The 18953-nt window shown below is 41.3% G+C and overlaps 1 protein-coding gene across 1 annotated transcript in view; it reads right to left on the bottom strand.

Annotated features, from left to right (window-relative positions):
- Positions 1 to 18953, bottom strand: part of BTRC (beta-transducin repeat containing E3 ubiquitin protein ligase) — a 100427-nt gene that overhangs the window by 4612 nt on the left and 76862 nt on the right. Inside the window, exons 5-12 of the mRNA XM_009323237.1 lie at positions 15122 to 15308; positions 10592 to 10688; positions 9594 to 9731; positions 8998 to 9116; positions 6387 to 6636; positions 5578 to 5696; positions 1155 to 1265; positions 450 to 528 (exon numbers count right to left, since the gene is read on the bottom strand). Of these exons, the coding sequence (XP_009321512.1) occupies positions 450 to 528; positions 1155 to 1265; positions 5578 to 5696; positions 6387 to 6636; positions 8998 to 9116; positions 9594 to 9731; positions 10592 to 10688; positions 15122 to 15308 (1100 nt within the window). The remainder of the gene's footprint in view (positions 1 to 449; positions 529 to 1154; positions 1266 to 5577; positions 5697 to 6386; positions 6637 to 8997; positions 9117 to 9593; positions 9732 to 10591; positions 10689 to 15121; positions 15309 to 18953) is intronic.

The raw sequence follows: 18953 nt of genomic DNA, 5'->3' as shown, positions 1-18953 counted from the left end.
TTTCCCTAAACACCCAGAAGCCAGTTAAAAGCAGTCCCAAGGTTGCTTTTGTTCTTGTTTGCTCAAATTTGGAATGTACTACTTTTCTTTCCATGTCAATAATTCTGACAATGTACTTCTACATCATTAGGTACACACAGGTTGAAGTAAACCCACTGACACATGGATTCCAAGAAGGACACGTCTCAAAAATGGGTTGTTAACTCCAAATCACAGAACAAAACCATTAAAAAGTGAATGAAACCTCCACAGGTTCTAATTTTTAATGCTTTATAGCTTGCAACATTAAAAAAACAAACCAGTTGGACACCCAAAGAAGCCAGACCCCTAGAAATTACTTCTAGATCCTGCAGAATGGGGCTAAGCTGACTTGAGTTTTCATGGCTCAAGATAGCCCTGATCAAGCACACTTTTCTACCCCCTCCACCACCCCTACCAAAAGCTCTTACCACAAGGGTTCGCAAGCAGAGGGTTCCTGCTGGAGCACGAGGGTCCAAAGCAGCCACGAGATCCCATACTTTGATTTTGCTAGTAGTGAAAAAAAATAGACAAACACCACGGCTCTGTTAAAGATGAAAGAGCAAGTGCTCACAGAAAAAAACCCCAACCTGTTAGTACAGCTTAGCTAATACACCAGTTCAAGGAAAATTACAGCAATCCTTCTGCTCTTGAGACCTGGTTCTTGCACTTCCCCTTTGTAAAGCTTATAGAGCTTAATGGGAGAAAAAAATATGCTGTCAACAAAGTAAACCACCTAAAAAGCAGGTGGTAATAACTAACAGAAACATGTGGGAGCGCAGACACCTAGTCTGTAATGGCAAATGGTCCAGAAGACATAACCACAGATGGGAAAGATTGTTTTTACCAGTGGTTCAGCTAGAAGAGGTTTCAGGTTGAGTCAGTCAGATCTTCTTACAAGCTAAAAGAACTGGACCACACACATCAAATCACACTGACTTATTTCAAAAGATGAAAAAAAGGTATCCTTTGTAGCATCGTCCTGATTTACTGGCCGTGAAAAGGTCCTCTTGGTATGAAGGACAAGGAGTCTAATATTTATAATGAAGATACAGCAAAGTGGGATGTGAGACACTGAGACAGACAGGAAGATACAAGGTATTGATACAAGGTATTGACTGCACCGACAGCCTCACCCATCATATGCCCCACTGACTATCCTCTTGTTATCAAAGCGTATGCATCTCACCAACTCTTCATGGCCTTCCAGTACTCGTAAACATGCCCCACACTCGATATCCCACAGCCTGGAAGAGAGTAGGAAGAAGCACTAAGAATTTTTTAATATCTGATCATTGCAATGAAACATTTGGTCTTTGCTTGTAGTTAATGGAAACTTGGAAATAAAGATTATGATGAAACAACAAAGAAGAAACAAACTATATTCATCAGTCCTTTTCCTGCTGTTAAGCGGATGCAAGCTTTTCAACATGACCCTGTTATGTTACAGTATCACATGGGAAATGAGTCAGAGATCCACAAATTTTAAGACCAGTTGTGTCTAGTATCCACTGCTCTAGTAATACAGGATATCTCCCAGTTATCTTCATCACAGTGAGCCTCATAACTTTATTTTACTGAAGTTGATTTTTCATAAAAGTATCCCACCTTGATTTTAAGACGTTAAGAGAGGGAGACTTGCCAATTCCCTTGGCAGCTTGTTCCAACTGGTAAGATCACCTTCACTGGGCATGCGCCCCTTTCTGTACCCCTACTACATGCCTAATTCTGATTTGGAGACTACCATCAGACAAACTAAGACATCAGTACAGTGGAGAAAGATACAAGAATTAACAAGCCCTTTTTATTTGTCATTTCTCCCACTGAAGGTGTGTTTACTCTGTAATCTAGGCACCTTATGCATAAGCTAAAATGGGCACTCTATGTTTATTATTTTGTAATGCATTTTCTTCTTGCTCTCAAATAATTCCTGTGGCTCTCTGCTAACTGTTTCTAATAATCCAATATTTTAAAAAAAGTTCTGGCACCAAAACCAGTACACGGTATCTCAGTAAGATACCCAGCAATGCGTTATTCTCTCAACTGTAAATATCCCAGAGTTTTGGGCTTTGTGAAGGATTTTTAGCATGGAGAATAAATTAAAATACATGCATTTTTACACTTACACACTACCTTGAAAAATACTCAAGAAACGCTTGAAAGACTTGTGAAGTAAGTGTATTTGCTTTCCATACTTTTGTCAGCTCTTTGTCATGACTCACAATTACCATGGATAAAGAAAGATTATTTGCCTACAAGAACTGAAATTCTTTGACAGGTATTGTCTAGAGGTGTTCCACCTCTGCCTGAGACATGCTCTGTTCATCACAGGAATCTTTTAATAGCAGTATCTGCTGCGTCTCCCTGACACACAGCTGAAAGAAAGCAGTCACAAATGTTCTTAAATGCTCATTCAATTAGTGTTCAGACTGACATGAACTTCACAGTAGTGAGAAATATGGGTGGTTCGTGGAATTTCTCTGGGTGACACATTGCGAAGCAGCACAGCTGCTGAGGGGTCAGGTCACTTTTCCCTGAGAGACAGACAAAGAAAGAGATAAATTGTCCCCACATATTTTACTCCTGAGGTCCCCCAGGGAATAATCCAGGTCCAGTGGATGTGTGCCCAAGGTTGGTGGTTAATGATTGCAGCTGTCCTGCCATAACAAGCTGCTCTCACTTTGGACAACAGAGGAATGAACAGAACTCTTTCGTCACTGTAGAACTGGGAAAGGATTTGTCTATGCACATGTTTGAGGCCAACGAGGAGCACAAGGTGATTCTTCGATCTGTGAAGTTGATCCTTCAGGAATCTGTGAAGATCCCAATAGTTTTCACATGACTACCAGCACACCAGTCAAGGTCGGAGCAAGCAACTCCATGGCAAAGGTCAGCCAAAGGCACTCTGGCTGGTCAGAGAGCATTAAGTCTCTCAAGGACTGTAAACAGGGCGGACAATGCCAGAAATGAACTGGTGCAGAAAGGTTTGAAGAGCAATCTTGTGCCAGGAACTTTCATGCCATGTGTTTCCATTCCTTGCCATCAATCCTGAGATTGCCAGCAGCTCTGGGAGGCTGCATCACACTATTCAGGCCTGTATTTTCAGGTCCCAGTTTGAGGTTTCACCTGAACCTGAATGGGATTAGAAGAGATGATCATGTCCCTAGCCATGTGGGGAATGGGCCTTCATGTACAAAAGGGATAACTGCTATGTAAGAGCAGAATCTCCTAGCAGAATTGGTGCCGAGGGTACCTCCCAGATTTGATAACCTTCTCAAATTTCTACTTCTTTAAATAGTCAAAGGACCAAATAGTAAGAGAACTGCTCTTAAGGCTTGAGAACTAACTAAAAAAAAAAATAAAAAAAAAATCACTACAAAGTGTATGCAGTCAAAAACACTACCACTCTTCCTTCCTATAGCTTTGGGAGAACTTCTGGAAGTTCAAGGAGGTCTGCAATTATCTCAGCCTTTAATTCACTTGAAGTCCTGGCAGAGCTGGAAGATGTACAGAAGGCAGGTGAGCCTGAATCCCCATCTGCTAGAGAGAATGCTGTTGTCTAAACAGTCCAGTATCAGATCCCCATGTGTGCACACACCTGAGGTTGAATACACACATGCAAATCAACCACTCGTTTAAAAATTAACCCAAGATGATGTAGTCTGATTCTATTTTCTTGCTCTAAATTATCTTTTTTTTTTTCCTTTTTTTCTATACCATGCTTGTCTGCAGCAATTAAGAACTTTGGCCCTAGAGGCTAAGATACTGAAGTGATTGGATTAAACTTGATGGACCAGTTTCTGCCAGATGGAAATGGGCACAATGATAGCGATGCCTGTGTAGCTGTGTCCTCTTACACTGGTGAAATTTCTGGCCTAAAACAAAACCTAAATAATTTTTATACATGGAGTCTCCCTACAGAAGAAAGATACTGATTTCTCAGCTACTTCACATGTCCTTACGTTTGCAGTCGCAAAACTAGAAATCACAGAGTCATCTTTTGCAAAAAGTTTCCCTGCAACTGAGGAATGACGAACGTCAAATTCTGTACCAGGAGGCAGCCTCTACTAAAGGGCAACACACAACATCTGGCATTTTACAGTGGATTAAAATCAAACATACAAAGCACCAAGCCACCCACAGAGATGACTTAGTAACCTGCCCTTTCTTAATCACCCTTCCACTGCCTTGTGCCCTCTGCTAATGGCTGGGAGAAAACAATGTGATCAGGTAAGTCTTGTGCCTTGCCCACACAGCTGCCAAACTTGACTTCCATTAAGATTCACTGCCAACATTCCTGAAATTCTAGCACAATTTATCTGTCAACTAGGGATTTTGTCCAATGTAATCCTAAAAGTAACTGTATTCCTCTTTAGTGTTATCACTATCTTGACATTTACTTTTATTAGCATTGCAAGTCATATTTTAGATCCTTCCCTAACTGCTGTAATATTTAACTATTTCTTACTCTAATTCTGAGACCAAGTTTCATAGTACAATTGCAGAGGGTTATTTTTTTTGATTTGAAGTGCAGGAGTTCTCACCATGTGTAAGTGGTGCTACTCTTACACAATGCCTGTAATACTTTTTCCCCTGATTAAGAGACAGAAGTTCCAGCTCTCTTGGTCATCCTCTCAGACAGCCCTAGACTAAAATCTGGCACAATGACCTAGTGATGTCAACCAAAGAACCACCATTTTCCTACAGAATGCAAACCAGGGAGAGGCAGCGTGTTGCAAGCAAAGTCCACAGGCAAACAGTAGCATGAATCATTCTCACTGAGGAGAAATTATTACTGACGTGCAAAGTGAAGGGTTTCTGCTTACACTGTCCAGCTTTCAAGTTTTATCAGAAGGCAGACAATTATTTAAAGCAATGACAAAGACAAAAGGGAGGTTGCTCTTACTCCTGTTTGCATGACAGAGACATTTCCCTATGCCACATATACTACTACTCAAGCTTGCTCCGTACACCCTGAGATTAGTGGGACATCCCTCTGCCAGCAGCTGCAGGATGTAGGGAGAAATCCTGTCTCATGATACCAGAAGGAGTTAAATCTCAGATTGCAATCAGGGCAGCTGGAGAAGTGCAAAAGGCAGCAAACTGAACTTCATGCTCTAAACCAGCTGTTCCAAACTTAACCAGGTGCCAAGTACCACAAGAAGAGTTTGGCGAGAGCCCAGGAGGATTTCTGCAGAGGATTAAATGCCTCTTGCTGCAAATCTGACCCCTTTAACTAGACACATAGCCCAATTAAAATATCACAAGAGGACATCATAGAAAGTGGTACTTGCCAGCTCTTTCATACACCAGAATTGTCAGAGCAATGCAACTTGTTGATTAGTATGGGACTCTTGAGATATAGAGGATGAAAGATAACACAGTAAAACAGGCTTCTAATATCTCTTTCCAGTAGTTCACAATGTTCTATACCAAAGAAAGCATATTTCAAAGGCGACAAGGGTACAGAGCACTTCAGTTGCCTAACCTCTGCACATCCCAGGGAATCAGAGACAACGTGCTTGCACAGAACTCTGCAATGGGGAGTGTGTCTCTCACCTGATAGTATTATCTGAAGAGCCGCTCACTACTAGCCTGTCTCTGTACTGCAGACATGCAATGCCTCGTTTGTGGCCATTTAAGGTGCGCACAAATTCGCAGGTACTAGTGTTCCATACCTGTGACAGGAAGGGGGGAGGGAACCACACAGAGACAAGATCATTAAGAAGAGACTAACAAAAGCTGGTACCTGTATGATACATAGGTGCATCCAGAATGCTCTTAATTGAAGATGCTATCATTAAGACTGGGAAAATTACCGCTCCGATGACTTGTGACTATAGTTTGCAACTGTTAGCAGCTTGGGTCACCGCACACAGAAGATTTTTTCCACACCGTATGAGAATTAGCTTCCAAAATCAGGCTTTAGCACTCTTGGGCTATGGTTAGTCTACACAGGATCTCGATTTTCCTCAGTTTTAATGCTGCAGATTGGGATCATAGCAGTAACACTTAAGTGACTCCTATCCACTCACCTTCACTTTTGCCCCCATGCTGCCCTCTGACAACTATTCAAATGACTGGTGCTGAAAACAGATTATGGAAGTGGTCAAGTCGAAAAAGAACACAGAAAAAAGAGTCCTTTTTCAACTGCATCTGTACCTGGATCTGATTTGCCATACAGCCCTGTAAACAAGTTGTGCAAGCTCAACAGAGGAGGAACGAGTGGAAATGAGCAGCAGGAAGAACACTGCTTCTAAAGGAAGATCTGTGTAATAACTGCCGAGGATCATCCTCCCTGCCTGGTCACTGTTCTTGGTTATTAAATACCCCAGTGCTGCAAATAAAAAGCCTCTGAAACACCTCACCTTTATAGTTCTGTCACCTGATGCTGATACAATGTACTTGTCATCAAAGTCCACTACGTTGACGGCAGCTCGGTGCCCTACTAGCACCCTCCTCAGGGTGATGTCTGTTGGTGAAGCCATGTCCCACACAGCAATGGAACGGTCTTTGGAACACGTCACCATCATGCCGTTATTGAAGCGGAGGTGCAGTACTGCTTCACAGTGGTGAATCAGCGTATTCAGCATCTCGCCTGCATTCACGTCCCATACCCTGCAGTTTCAAATTTCAAACCAGAGAGAAGAGAGTTTAAAAACCATACAGTGGATTTCCTGCAGAGCGAGAAAGGGACTGGGAGAGGTAACTGGGTCTCTAGCCATATTAGAGAAGCAAACACCACAAGTTATATCTACATCTATTAAATAGTTGATTAAAAGATGTATTATATAAACCTGTTGATTATGCATACATTGAGACAGTCCAGCAGCCAAAAACCCTGCAATGCAGTTAACACCATAAAAATAACCCAGCCAGGAAAAAAGCATTCTTTAATTAAGGGAATTTAGTGCTGAAGTATGAGATTGACGGCTTTAAAGACTGGTGTTTCCTGGTTGTGTCAGCCTACCACACACTCCATTTCCAGTCAATAAGTACTTAATCATGACCTGTGGAGAAGCAAGTTCAGCGACAGGTTTAATTTTTGACGTCTCTCACAGGACTATCAACTCAAAGGATAATCTGTACAAAAGTACAAGACAAGATAATGCTTTTCAAACAAATATAAGTAAGTGCCACAAGTTGCACCACACATTGCATTTACCCTGCAGTGTATCTGGTACACAGCTACATTCCAGGAATGTGCTGAATACCCAAATTAAGACAGAGCATTTACATCAATTTAATGTTACTGGAACCAACTGTTCCAGCCGACAGATAATTTAAGATGAAAGTTAGACAAAGTCTTCATACAGAACTTCCAGGACTTAAAATTAAGATTTTAAGCTTTAAAAATGTTTCTTTTGGGCTATTCTGTTGGCAAACTTCTTTTACCCTTCATAAAGAGATTTCTTTTGGCACTATCACACCTGTATCCCAGATAGACTACGTGAGAGCAGAAAATGGCTGTATCATCAGGCACATCAGACATTGCAGAAGGTAAAATTTTCCTCTGCCAATAAGGCGAACAGTAAGAAAAGGCAAGATGTGAGAAAGACTTCTAATGTCTTATTTTCTAACTTACGAAGGCTGAAGTGCATCAACTTATGGACTATAAATGAGAAAGAAAACTACATTCCACTTACAAAATGCAAAGGAGAAAACCCCACAGACTAAAGACCTGAGCCATTAACATACCAGCAGTTTGCAGACAGGGTTGCCAAACTGAACAGGAGCTGGAGACCTACTGACTTCTTTGGACAAGTGCATCCCTGAGATCTCAGAAGCATTAAGAGCCCATCTGTACTGTCTATTGGATGAAGCCCCTCTTCCTGAGGAGACCCAAGGATAAAAGTGAAGCATCCTATATGCCTCTGGGGTCTGCACAAACATTTATAGCTACAGTGGGAAACAAAGTATTTCTGGGCAAGTAGCCAGTCTGCAATTTGGCCTGCCTGGCCCAATATGGAAGATGATAGTGCTTGTTACAGAAATCAGCCTCTCCTTTCGCAATCTGTTTAGCACAGTGCAGTTCCCACACCGTCTCCAGGCAGGCGGTGTTGCCGAAATTCTGGATTCCTACTAACGATAGGACCCCAAAATCTAGCAGCACCACAAGACTGCATGCATCACATGTCAGGAACTGAATTTAATGGTTATTAGCTTAACAGTGGTAGTTTACATGCAAGCACAGTGATAACCATGAGGAGCTTGCAGCCACAGGAACGCATGCTAATAGCTTCAGAAAAGGCCACTGACACAGCTTTTTGTTGTCTGTAACTTCACTGCATGGGCATTGTTTGTACTCTGACAAGGAGAGAATATATAACAACATGGAGAAGACAGACTTGCTCCTTCACATCCAAGTTCATATTGCAATTCACTAACTCAAATGTGCCTGTATTTACACTGCAGGTCTTAGACTCTCTGGGATCCTGTAATACGTCTAGTGGACTTCACTTCTGCACAACATGCACCACAAGTGCTGACTTGAGGTGTCCAGCCTTTTGCTGGAGACTGGAAGGTTAGAAAGATTGAATGAAAAGAAACATCATGCTGAAATTTAATTAAAAGTCACAGGAGATCTAGTCATACATCTTTTGTTGACTATGAAGTGACAATGGATGACTAAACCTTCAAACTTGCTTTGAAAACTTCAACCAACTTTTTAAAAGTTATTCTCAGGGAGAATTTAAAACAGTCTCAGGGAGTGTCAAAACATGCAAAACCTTGGTGAAATGCCAGATGGCCTTCCTAAGTCATCCTGACCTTGACTGGCCTTTGCTTAGGTTCTCATTTCTTCTTGACAGCCATTTGCATGGACATCTGATAAACAAGGACAGTACACTCCTGAACAAATACACTGAACTACTTCACGGAACCAACTGAACAGCACACATTTAAGAAAGGATCATTTCAGCAGCTTGCAAGGCGAAAATCTTAGAGGCAAACAGAAAGCTCCAAATCATGAGCACACACCTGACTGTTGAGTCTGAAGATCCAGTAATGATCACCCGTTCATCGTACTGGAGGCACAGGACAGAACCCGTATGTCCGGTGAGAATTCGCTTGCATTCCAATGTATTCTTATCCCAGATCTAAGATCGCAAACATTCAAAACCAGACAGCTCAGTAAGGTTTTCATCTTCCAGCACTTACTGGTTTGACTGGTCTGTTTTTTACTACAACACATCATCCATAGTGCAGTTAGAATATCTTTAGTGGCATCTGTAGAGTCTTCTACAGGCTCTTTGGTGCAATACATTATCATCTTTGCTATTACTGGCTTTACTATGAACATTGGTTTTACCCTTCTCATCAGGGTATAGGGCACAGTAATTACATAGCCAGTAATTACTGATGGACAAAAACTCTGCTAGTGAAGTTTGATTGTAAGAAAACAGGGTCTCTCTTGCCAGATAAGAGAGGCATACATGCTGTGCAGGTGTGAGGTGGGGGAAGTAGAAGGCTAGGTTACTAACAAGAGATTGAGTAGGTGTCACTGAAATTAGGACACTATTATTTATGGCATAGACACTGCATGCCATTAGTATGTCATTTTGGAGCATTCTCACCTTAATAGTATTGTCTCGTAGGCCACTTACTATCTTCTGATCATCATACTGTAAACAATAAACCCCTTTGCTTGTCTCGCTTCGGCAGTGGATCCTCTGTAAACTGTGCCTTCCACACCGCCAGTTTGACTCTATTGTCTTGAGGAGAGACAAGAGACAAAAGAGAAGTAAAAATAAAGCACATAACTATCTCCCCTTTTTTGTTTGTTTGAGAAGACAGCAGATACTTTTCTTTGCACTTTTTCCTGCAATCAGGCCCATGCAATGACATAACTGCTTTCTAGAAGTAGCACACGTAATAAAACCAATTAAACAGATAAAAGCCTGGAAAACATATCGTGGCTAAACTCGTCTGTGTTATCTGGAACGGTGAGGGAGAAGTGACCTAAAAGCTTTTTTCTGTCTCCAACCTTTAACCCCCTGTGACTCAACAACTAAACAACTGAAGAGAAAGCCTCAGTTGAGCTCTAGCTAAGTGCTTGTACAAACTTGTCACAACAGTGCCTGAGCACCGCTTTTGCCACTGGGAAACTACCGGAACATGGCATTTTGCTCACACATCTTAGATACAAGGCAACCATGCTCAGTTGCTTCCTGTTTCCCTGGGTCTTAGGATTGCAGAAAGAATGCACTTTCTCCCTGTCTCAGTTCCTGATATCTCCCCATAACATCTTATCAGGTCTCATCTGCGCTGGGTGGAGCAAAGTACTGTGGAACAGAGAAAATCAAGATGGTACAGTGCTGCTGTGACATCTGACACGCAAGGTGTAGAGAGTCCATCTGCAAACAGCTCACTGAACAATCCAACTCATCCTCTGTCTAAAGGGACCTTACATAACTATCCCAGATCTACAAACTCTGGACAAACACAGACATATCAGATTAATGAAATATTCCATTAGGACAAAATATTCTCAGAATTTCAGCATCATGAATAAATCAGGGAGATTTTAAAAAAATACAGCCAAACACCACCACATCTGGAAGCTGTGTCTTACCTCTATGTCCTGTATAATTTTGGGGTAAAGTGCTCTGTAGAAGGAGTTGGGTGGTGCAGTCCCATCAGGAGGTTTATTTTTAAATAGATATTGTCCCCTGGAAGACAAAGAACACTCCCATTTGAACACAAATCACGTTTCAGCATTTTGGAGAAAGGTCCTCCTGGCATTTAACAAATGGGTAACCACTGTTGAAAAGCACAGACAGATTCATATTCAAACTTAACTTAATCAGTAAGATGGAGTGGTTCCTTGTTTGTTTGCCCTGCAACATGTCAGTGTTGCATTTTGACACTGAAATACTCACGAAAAATCTCTGCCTAGCCACTCAGGGAAGGCAAATATATTATCTCTTATGGACATGAGCCCATTCAACTCAATAGGAGGTGAGAATGGCTCATGCCCACAATACACATACCCATACCAGAGGTCACCTTTAAAATAAAGTGTACAAAGAAAATGAAAGAAGCCAAGGAACCCTCCAACTCACTATGCATTCAAGGTTAGCTTTTATCTGCATTAGCAGGAACAGCATCAGTTTTGGTACATGGACATTTTACTGCTACTACTATATTTTGGTAAGTAACACTTCATCTGTGGTGCCTCCCTCATTTCAACACTGATTTGGAATACTCATATCCCAAGCTAGATTTTTGCTACAAAAAAAAATCCGTAAACGGCAATCACTACCTGCTGTGTAAAAAACTTTAATTCCTCATCCTGAAGTTAAGAAGCCACCAAACACGGTGTGGAAGCTAGTAAACCCCACCATGGGCGTACTAACTGCTGTTCTGCCTGGCAACATGCCTCACAAAATGGAGAGAGGCACAAATGCCTTCGAGTGTAATCCTGGCATCAGAGGCACAGAGTTTACACTGGGCCAGCTCTCCTCTTCTCCCTCCCTTGCTCCATTATGGCATAATTAATTGTTCAATACTTCCTTGCGCATTTCTTTCTTGTCCTTTCCATACAGTATACCTTGACACTCATTTGAGACTGTACATTAGCTGCCCCGAGGTACTTGAACCAGGGAAATCACAACAACGAACCGAAATTTTTAGATTATAAGGTCGTAGCAAACTATAGGACTGAACAGACAAAGTAGCAAATGCTCAAGAAAAGAACTTTTGGTAATTCTTTAAATAATTTACTTTAAGTACGACTTGAGAGAAAGGTGCTTTCCACTTTGGACAGAGCAATCATCTGAGTCTTCAAATACAGTGACCAGCAGCCACTCATATGGGGACAAACAGACGTGAAGAAGGGACACGTGGATGCAGGCAACCCACTAACTAGATGGCTGCCTATTTACTGTGATCCAGTCTGGAACTACATACAAGAAAATTAAAATTATTGGCCCAGGGATACGAAAAATGCTTTGGAGATACACAGAATACCTAGAATACATCCTGGAAGACTTGGGGTAGGTCTATGACAATCTGTACACAAGCCTGTGTGCCTGAAAACCTGTCTATTGTTTCCCACTTTACTAGCTGATCTAATACAAGGTCTTGTTGCTACCTATAAGCCCTGCCTTGCTGCATGTAGAGTCAGTTGTTTACAGTTCAGCTAAAGGATTGCTTGGAATTTCCACGGCATCCCAGTGGCCGTTGTGCTGTGGCTCTGGGATAAAAGGAACTATTGTTTGCAGGTTTTGATGACTGGCCAATTCAATCAAGTATTCAGAAGGACACAATCCTGCCCAGATTTTGGGCTTCTGTTTTATATTTCTCTAAATCTGTGTAACCCTTACTGCTCCCTGACAAGCTGTCAGTGAAGGCTACCATGCTGTGGAACTGGGTGTTTCTGCTGTAAACCACGAGCTGCAAATGCTGAAATCAGGCAGCCCACGTGCAAAGTGAGGAGCTGTAAGCAAGTAACACCAGTCATCTATCATTCTGAACGGTCCAGTTAGTCACCTCTTTGTGCCATGCACAGCGTTAGCATTGATTACACGCTGTAAAGCTCTATATGGAGAGATGTAATTACAGTGGATATTTCTTGTCTGCCTCTCTTAACCACCCCACCACGCCTGCAGTTGTATCTTCTAGAGCTAATCAGAGGGCAATCTGAAAGACAGGGCACAACTTGCTCCTGTTCTGTCAAAGCAACCTCCAGGACACAGTGTAAACCTGAAGAAGAGGTGCAGTAACAAGGTGTGACTGCCCTTTGAGATGAGAAGCAGGATTTTGCAACTGTTTTTTAGAAATGTCATGTATCTGTATGACTAGTAGTCAGTTCTGTTGTTATTTCTAAAATCTGGAAGGAGCAACTTGAGAACTATCAGCTATGATCTCTGAGAAGATGTAGAGAATAGGTAAATTTCCACAGAACAGGAAAAAGACAAATGTAGCTCTTGCATTTTAAAAAAAGGGAAGAGGGTCCACCACGGAAATGGTGGCCCATCCAACTCAACTTTGACAGCTTAGCAGTTCCAGAGCACACAATCAATCAGATGAGTGCCTAGAAGATGACAAGGTGACAAAGCAACAGGCAACACTGATCAATCCAGAATACACCATGTCAAACTGACCCAGTTTCTTCTCACGGACTAGTCCCATGACTTAGCAAGAGAAGTATGATCTTGGAAGAGCTCAAGGGTGGACACACAAATGGCTGGAAAGCACAGTTTACCGACGGTGCACTGACAATCAGAATGGCAACTGGGATCTTGCATGGAGTCTGTCCTAGATGTGTCATTATTGAGCATTTTCTTTAATGACAAAGAATGGAACAGAGAGCGCATTTATTACCTGGCCAATGATACTAAAAGCTGGAAGCTACAAGCACTTTGGAGGACAAGATTAACCTCATAATGCTCCTGACAAAATGGAGAAATACCAAACGATAAATAGAACCTAATTCAGTAAGAACAACTGCCAAGTTCACCACTGAGTAACAACATAAGCATGCAAGATGAGGAATAATGGCTAAGTAGAGCTTCCACAGAAAGGGTAATTAATTTTCTAACAGTATTATACAACTGTTAAAAAAACAGCACGTGTTCTACTGGAAAGCATAAAATGGAGTGTCCTCCACACAGCATGCCAAGCAATGCTTCCCACACCACCAAACTCTAATACACCCAGCTGATTACACCATCCTCCAAGAATGGAGTAGAGTAATTGGGGAGGGTCTAAACAGAGAAAACCAAGAATGACAAGAGGACAAGACAACATAGGATTACGGTTGGTTAGCACATCCAAAACGTAGGAAACATGATCATCTTCCAACATGGAAAAGATCACTGCAAAAAGGAGAATAAGAAACTGTCCTGTGTGTCTGTGTAGGCTGAATATAACATGCTGAACTGTAGCTAGGAAGACAGCCTAGATTTTAGGAAAATCTTTCTAACACTAAAGTTAGTGAAACAGTGGAATTCCTTGCCCAGGTAAGGCCTGGGGAATCTCCATCAGTGAAGGTTTTTAAGAACAAGTTAGACAAACATCTGGGATGACTTAAGAGACACCTGGCTGTGCCTTTGGGAAACAGGAGGGAGTAAATAACCTCTCAAGGTCCTCTTCGGACTTACTGTGACCTCAACAATACAGAGCAAAGATAGAAGTCCTGGAGAGAAGAAAGCAAAGGAATGCAAAAGTTACCACTGCCATGCTCGTGTTTATTTTACAGTCTTTATAAATATTACACTATTGGAAGCAGATCAAAATAGTATTTATTTTTAATGGATGTTTCATAATCCTGATTTACTCGCCTTTACTTCCTGAGACAAACAGTATAACAAAATTAACCATAAAACAGGAGTCTTTGTTTGCAACTCTGTATCTTTTTCTTTTTAATAGCAACTAAAATGCCTGAGCTGTCACTTTTATCTTGTTTATGAAATATTCATACCCAGCTTCCTTTCTGCCAACATCCTAGGGACACCCTTGGAAAAGAAAATTATGTATTAAAGGACGTACCCCTGAGAGGGAAAGTTCTAATGAAATGTTAACAGAGCAGCTTCAAACTTGAGTGAGACCCACATTGTAGTAAGGCTATTCCAGATGATTATTAACTAATCTATCTGCATTTCTAAAGTCCCCTATTCTCCGTGGTACCTACCCTCAGCTTCCAGTTTGAAAATTAAACAGATATCTAATAGTGAAAATCTGCTGAGGAAAACAAACAGACCTATCAGGAAACAACTAATTCATAGCACATGCTGCCCCACCACCACCCCTAAAAAAGCTCTTCTGCTCTGAACTGCTGACTAGTTTAGTGTTCCCCTGGGGCGTACACAGCTTCTTAATTTGAACCGAATGACAGCTGGGTGTAAAAATCTCAGTCTGTATATCTCACTTGTCACAGTGGGATAAGAGCATGATCAGATGAGGAAGGTGAGGAAAAAAACCCCACATTGCCTGCATAGCCAAATGATGTCCTAACTCCCCAACCCCCGAATTTTGATTTAAGCAACTGTCAGGTTTGGAACCAACATGATGTTTCAGGGTGCTAAATAACCCTCTTCAAACATGGTTTGAAACACACAGCACCTACTGTCCTGAATGGGCGCAAAAGAGGTTTCCTCACCATCCTCGCCTCTCTGACAACCCCCTCCACAGGGAGTCTGTCCTGACCATTCTCTCGATGAGCTTCTTCCACAGCATGCCGTCCGACGTCACCCGGTACCACTCCTTGCACACCAGCTCAGCAGCACACAACGATGTGGCATCCAGGTATGACAGAATGTTCTCAGCAATATGATCCAATCCCCGAGCTGGGGGAAAAAAAAAAAAAAAAAAGATTATTTGCTGGGGAGACACGGAGTTTAAAACAACTCCCCTTGCTAATACAAAGATACCCTCTCTTTCCATCTCCTCTTCTGCACGCAGAGCTGGACCAAATGCACAGAAGAGCATTTGCAGCTAAGTTCAGGAGTGAACAGCGTTCTCCAACTTCCTTTGGATATAACACAACAAGTCATTAAAAATAATAAAGAATCTAAGAAGTCATTCCAATCTATTTCGATGGGTTTTAGCACTAGGGGGATATTCTATGGATGGCGTTTCCAACTCAGCGACGCAGCCCCCAAAATCTCTCTATATTAGGACCATTTCTCATCTCACTGCTACAGCTGTTCTCATGTTCCAACGGCTCAAAAGCTGTTTTTGCTAAAGCAGTAGCTTTTAAACGTAATGAAGAAAAAAATATATATTCCCAATGTGTGCCCTGAAGGGTAGTGGTACCTTTAGACATGGGGGAGGGAAAGATATGCAGATGCACAGGGAAGTCGAGAGGGAAGGAGAGGCTGTGTAAGGAGAAAGTGAAGCAGGTTTGCTAGTTTCATTTATTTTAGTGAGTGGAGGAAAAATATGCACCAAAATGGTATAATTTGCAAATATTTTCCAGTGTGAATACCAGGACTGGCTTTGTTTCAACATGGCTGGAGTGAAATGTAAAGCAATTGCCTGGTTAGCACCAAGCAGCCCGATGTAACATCTGCGTAGCTGGGGGCCAGGGAAGGTTATGCTACGTTTCTTAACTGGATGGATGTATTCAGTAAAAATGTGCCCTTACCCACTCAAATTTAATCACCATCAAGACTTCAGGAAAATAAGATGCCTTTTAAATGAGATGTTGCATAAATACAGCTTCTCTTGGAGGTTGTTTAATTCACAAGTGAGACACAGCATCAAGAGATTATCTCACTTCACAGGTCAAATTTCAGAGGCTTTGTGGAAGTTGTAGTTTAGACCCCATCATCCCTCAGGCATAATGTTCAGACCAACCAAAAAGGAAGCATGGCAGATTGGTATTACATGCATCTTCCCTCTGGTTCACATTTGGGACAGAGTTAAATATGTCTTTTCTTGCTTTTAAAACAACAGCCTCCAAGCCCAGGCCCTGCTTGTGACAGGGAAAGAAAAAGCAGCAAGTACATTTTTACAGTCACATGTCCATACTTCTGCAAACCCAAATTGGGTGCAATCAGCTGATTCGGATCAGAGTTCATGAGACACAAACGGCCCAACCTTTGTTTTTGTTAACTGAAAGATCTCAAAATTCTCTCCCAATGCAAGAAAACGAGAAAATTCAGCATGCCTCCTCTCGCTCCTTTCAAACATCCTAAATTTATAATACATTTTGGGTGAGACATTCTGCCCAGCGTTTTATGCTTCCATCCATACGTAGAACAAGCACGTGAATGATACCATGCACAAACAGAGAGTGCAGAAAGAGGTCTGACATTTCTTATCTTTATAGATGCAAAATTAGATGTCAACCTGCAAAATAAAAGCATCAGCAGCCTTTACTATGTATTTAATCTGAAAAGATATTTACAGCCACTATATAAGATTCTTTTAAAAAAGGAAAAAGAAGAGTGTGTGTAAATTTAGATTGACTCTACAGCAATTCGTGGAAAGAGAGATACAATGTTTTAGTGAATGTGAACGGGAATTTGCAGGAATTCTGCAATTTGGTAGGACAGACATGGACATCGTGTCCCCCTGCTTCCCCAGCTTGACACCTGCAGCCCTGAGCTCTCTCCACTGGGTGGAAATGGTGTATTTGCTTTCCCAGTCTGAAGTGTTGTAACTACTTCCATGACCGTAAGTCATCCTTTGCCATTGACCCTAGACCCTTCGCAGAGAAGGAATACTAATGTTTTGGCCTTTCCTCCTCACATGTATGATAAGTGGATGGGCAGAGCTATTTTGGCCTGGCTGCAAACTCAATTTTATTATTTTGTTTCTTAGGAACAGCACAACTCACTGAGACATATATCTAACAAAGCATCGCTTCCTTAAAAAAGAGAAATCTCTGCTCACAAAAGTTTTTGCTAAATCGATGTGAAACACGATTAGCCCTTCAGCCCTCCATACCAACAAGAATGTTTCAGTTATTTCACACATGAAACCCTTATAAAAATGACTTTCCTCATAAAAAATGTTAAACAGCTTGGAAACGCTAAGCAGAGACCTTATTTTTCAGAAACAGAACAAAGTTTGTTAAGTACACAGTTAAGCTGTATTTTTCAAACAACCTTAATTCTGTTCAAAGTACTGGGAAAATAATCTGAGCCAATTTTACTCTGTATTAGTAAAACGTGCTCATGATCTAAAACTACCTTTAATTCTGGTCATTCTTTGGGACAGTGCTAGGAGGACAGAGATAAGATGCCTCAGGATTTTGAAGTAGCTTTATTGCTTTATTTACTCGAGTGGGAGAGAAGGAGAGAGAATGAAGGAGTAAAAATGAAACCAGAATACTGAACACTTGAGAACTTCAGAAAGCTAAAAAATACTTAAATAGTTTTTTTATTATGTGACTTAATTCTTTCCTAGGCAGTTTCTTACCTTCCCCTTTCCCATTCCCCTCATTAGAAACCTGCCTATACTCAGGACATCCTGCACAGACTGCAGAGTCTGCGCCAGTGTAATGCCTTGCCATTAATTTTCTCCCTTAGAGCTATATTCACTAGGACATTAGCACTTTGCAAATATGCAAATTGATGCACATACATTATTTAAGTTCCCACAACTATTCAAATACTCACATATTAGCTGCCTGATTCCTATCTGTTCTGCATTCTGAGATAGTAAAATTAGCTGCTTCCTGGGAAACTGTGAAAATACCACTAACAAATATGGTATGGCTAGGAAATTTTGAATGCCTCTGAAAATATAACATTTGCCCAAAATTTTCAGAAAAAGGCCTGTAGGATGAATTAAGCAAGTGCAAACAAGATGTATTGGCTTGCTTTGATGGAGTTTTGTGGAGAAAGACCTGGAAAAACTGTGTATGTAACTATATGTATACTTCCACTTCAAAAGTGGAGAAACCAATGCACTTTCAAAATATTCTCTGTTTTGCTGAAACAGAACAGCTCCACAAGTTATAATGCCGCTCTAAGTACACAAGATTATTGCCATTGGACTACTAAAAACTAACATAAAGCAGGTACTTAGCATAAATAAGATTTTTTTTTTTAATGCTATAACAGCCATTTGATTACTGGGCACAATGAGCTTAAAAATCCAGTGAGTCCTATGTATTTAACTTCATAGCAAAACTCTTGCAGTGCCTTTATGCTTCGTAAAATTCAGTTAAACATGTTTTTTTCCATCTTTTAACCCTAGAACTTAAAATTTCATGCTGAGAAATCCCTTCTGAAGAATGATCAAATGACTGGGTTGAACAAATTGTCGGAGTTCAGCGGTTCTCCGAAGGTATTCACAGAACAAGCTTTTGGCAAGAAACTCCTCTCTTCAACTAGCTATTTAGAGACAACACCTGTAGCACTTCTTGCTCAGGTCCATCTCAAACTAAGGACCTATGCCATGGGAATGCTAATCCATTAACTATCTATCTATCTATCTACAGAGGTACGATCTAATGGTCTGAGAAAAAGACCAAAGAG

This window comes from Pygoscelis adeliae, unplaced genomic scaffold, assembly GCF_000699105.1.
Source record: "Pygoscelis adeliae isolate BGI_AS28 unplaced genomic scaffold, ASM69910v1 Scaffold294, whole genome shotgun sequence".
Taxonomy (NCBI): Eukaryota; Metazoa; Chordata; class Aves; order Sphenisciformes; family Spheniscidae; genus Pygoscelis; species Pygoscelis adeliae.
The sequence above is the reverse complement of the archived record's forward strand: the minus strand, read 5'-3'. Positions and strand labels throughout refer to the sequence as shown.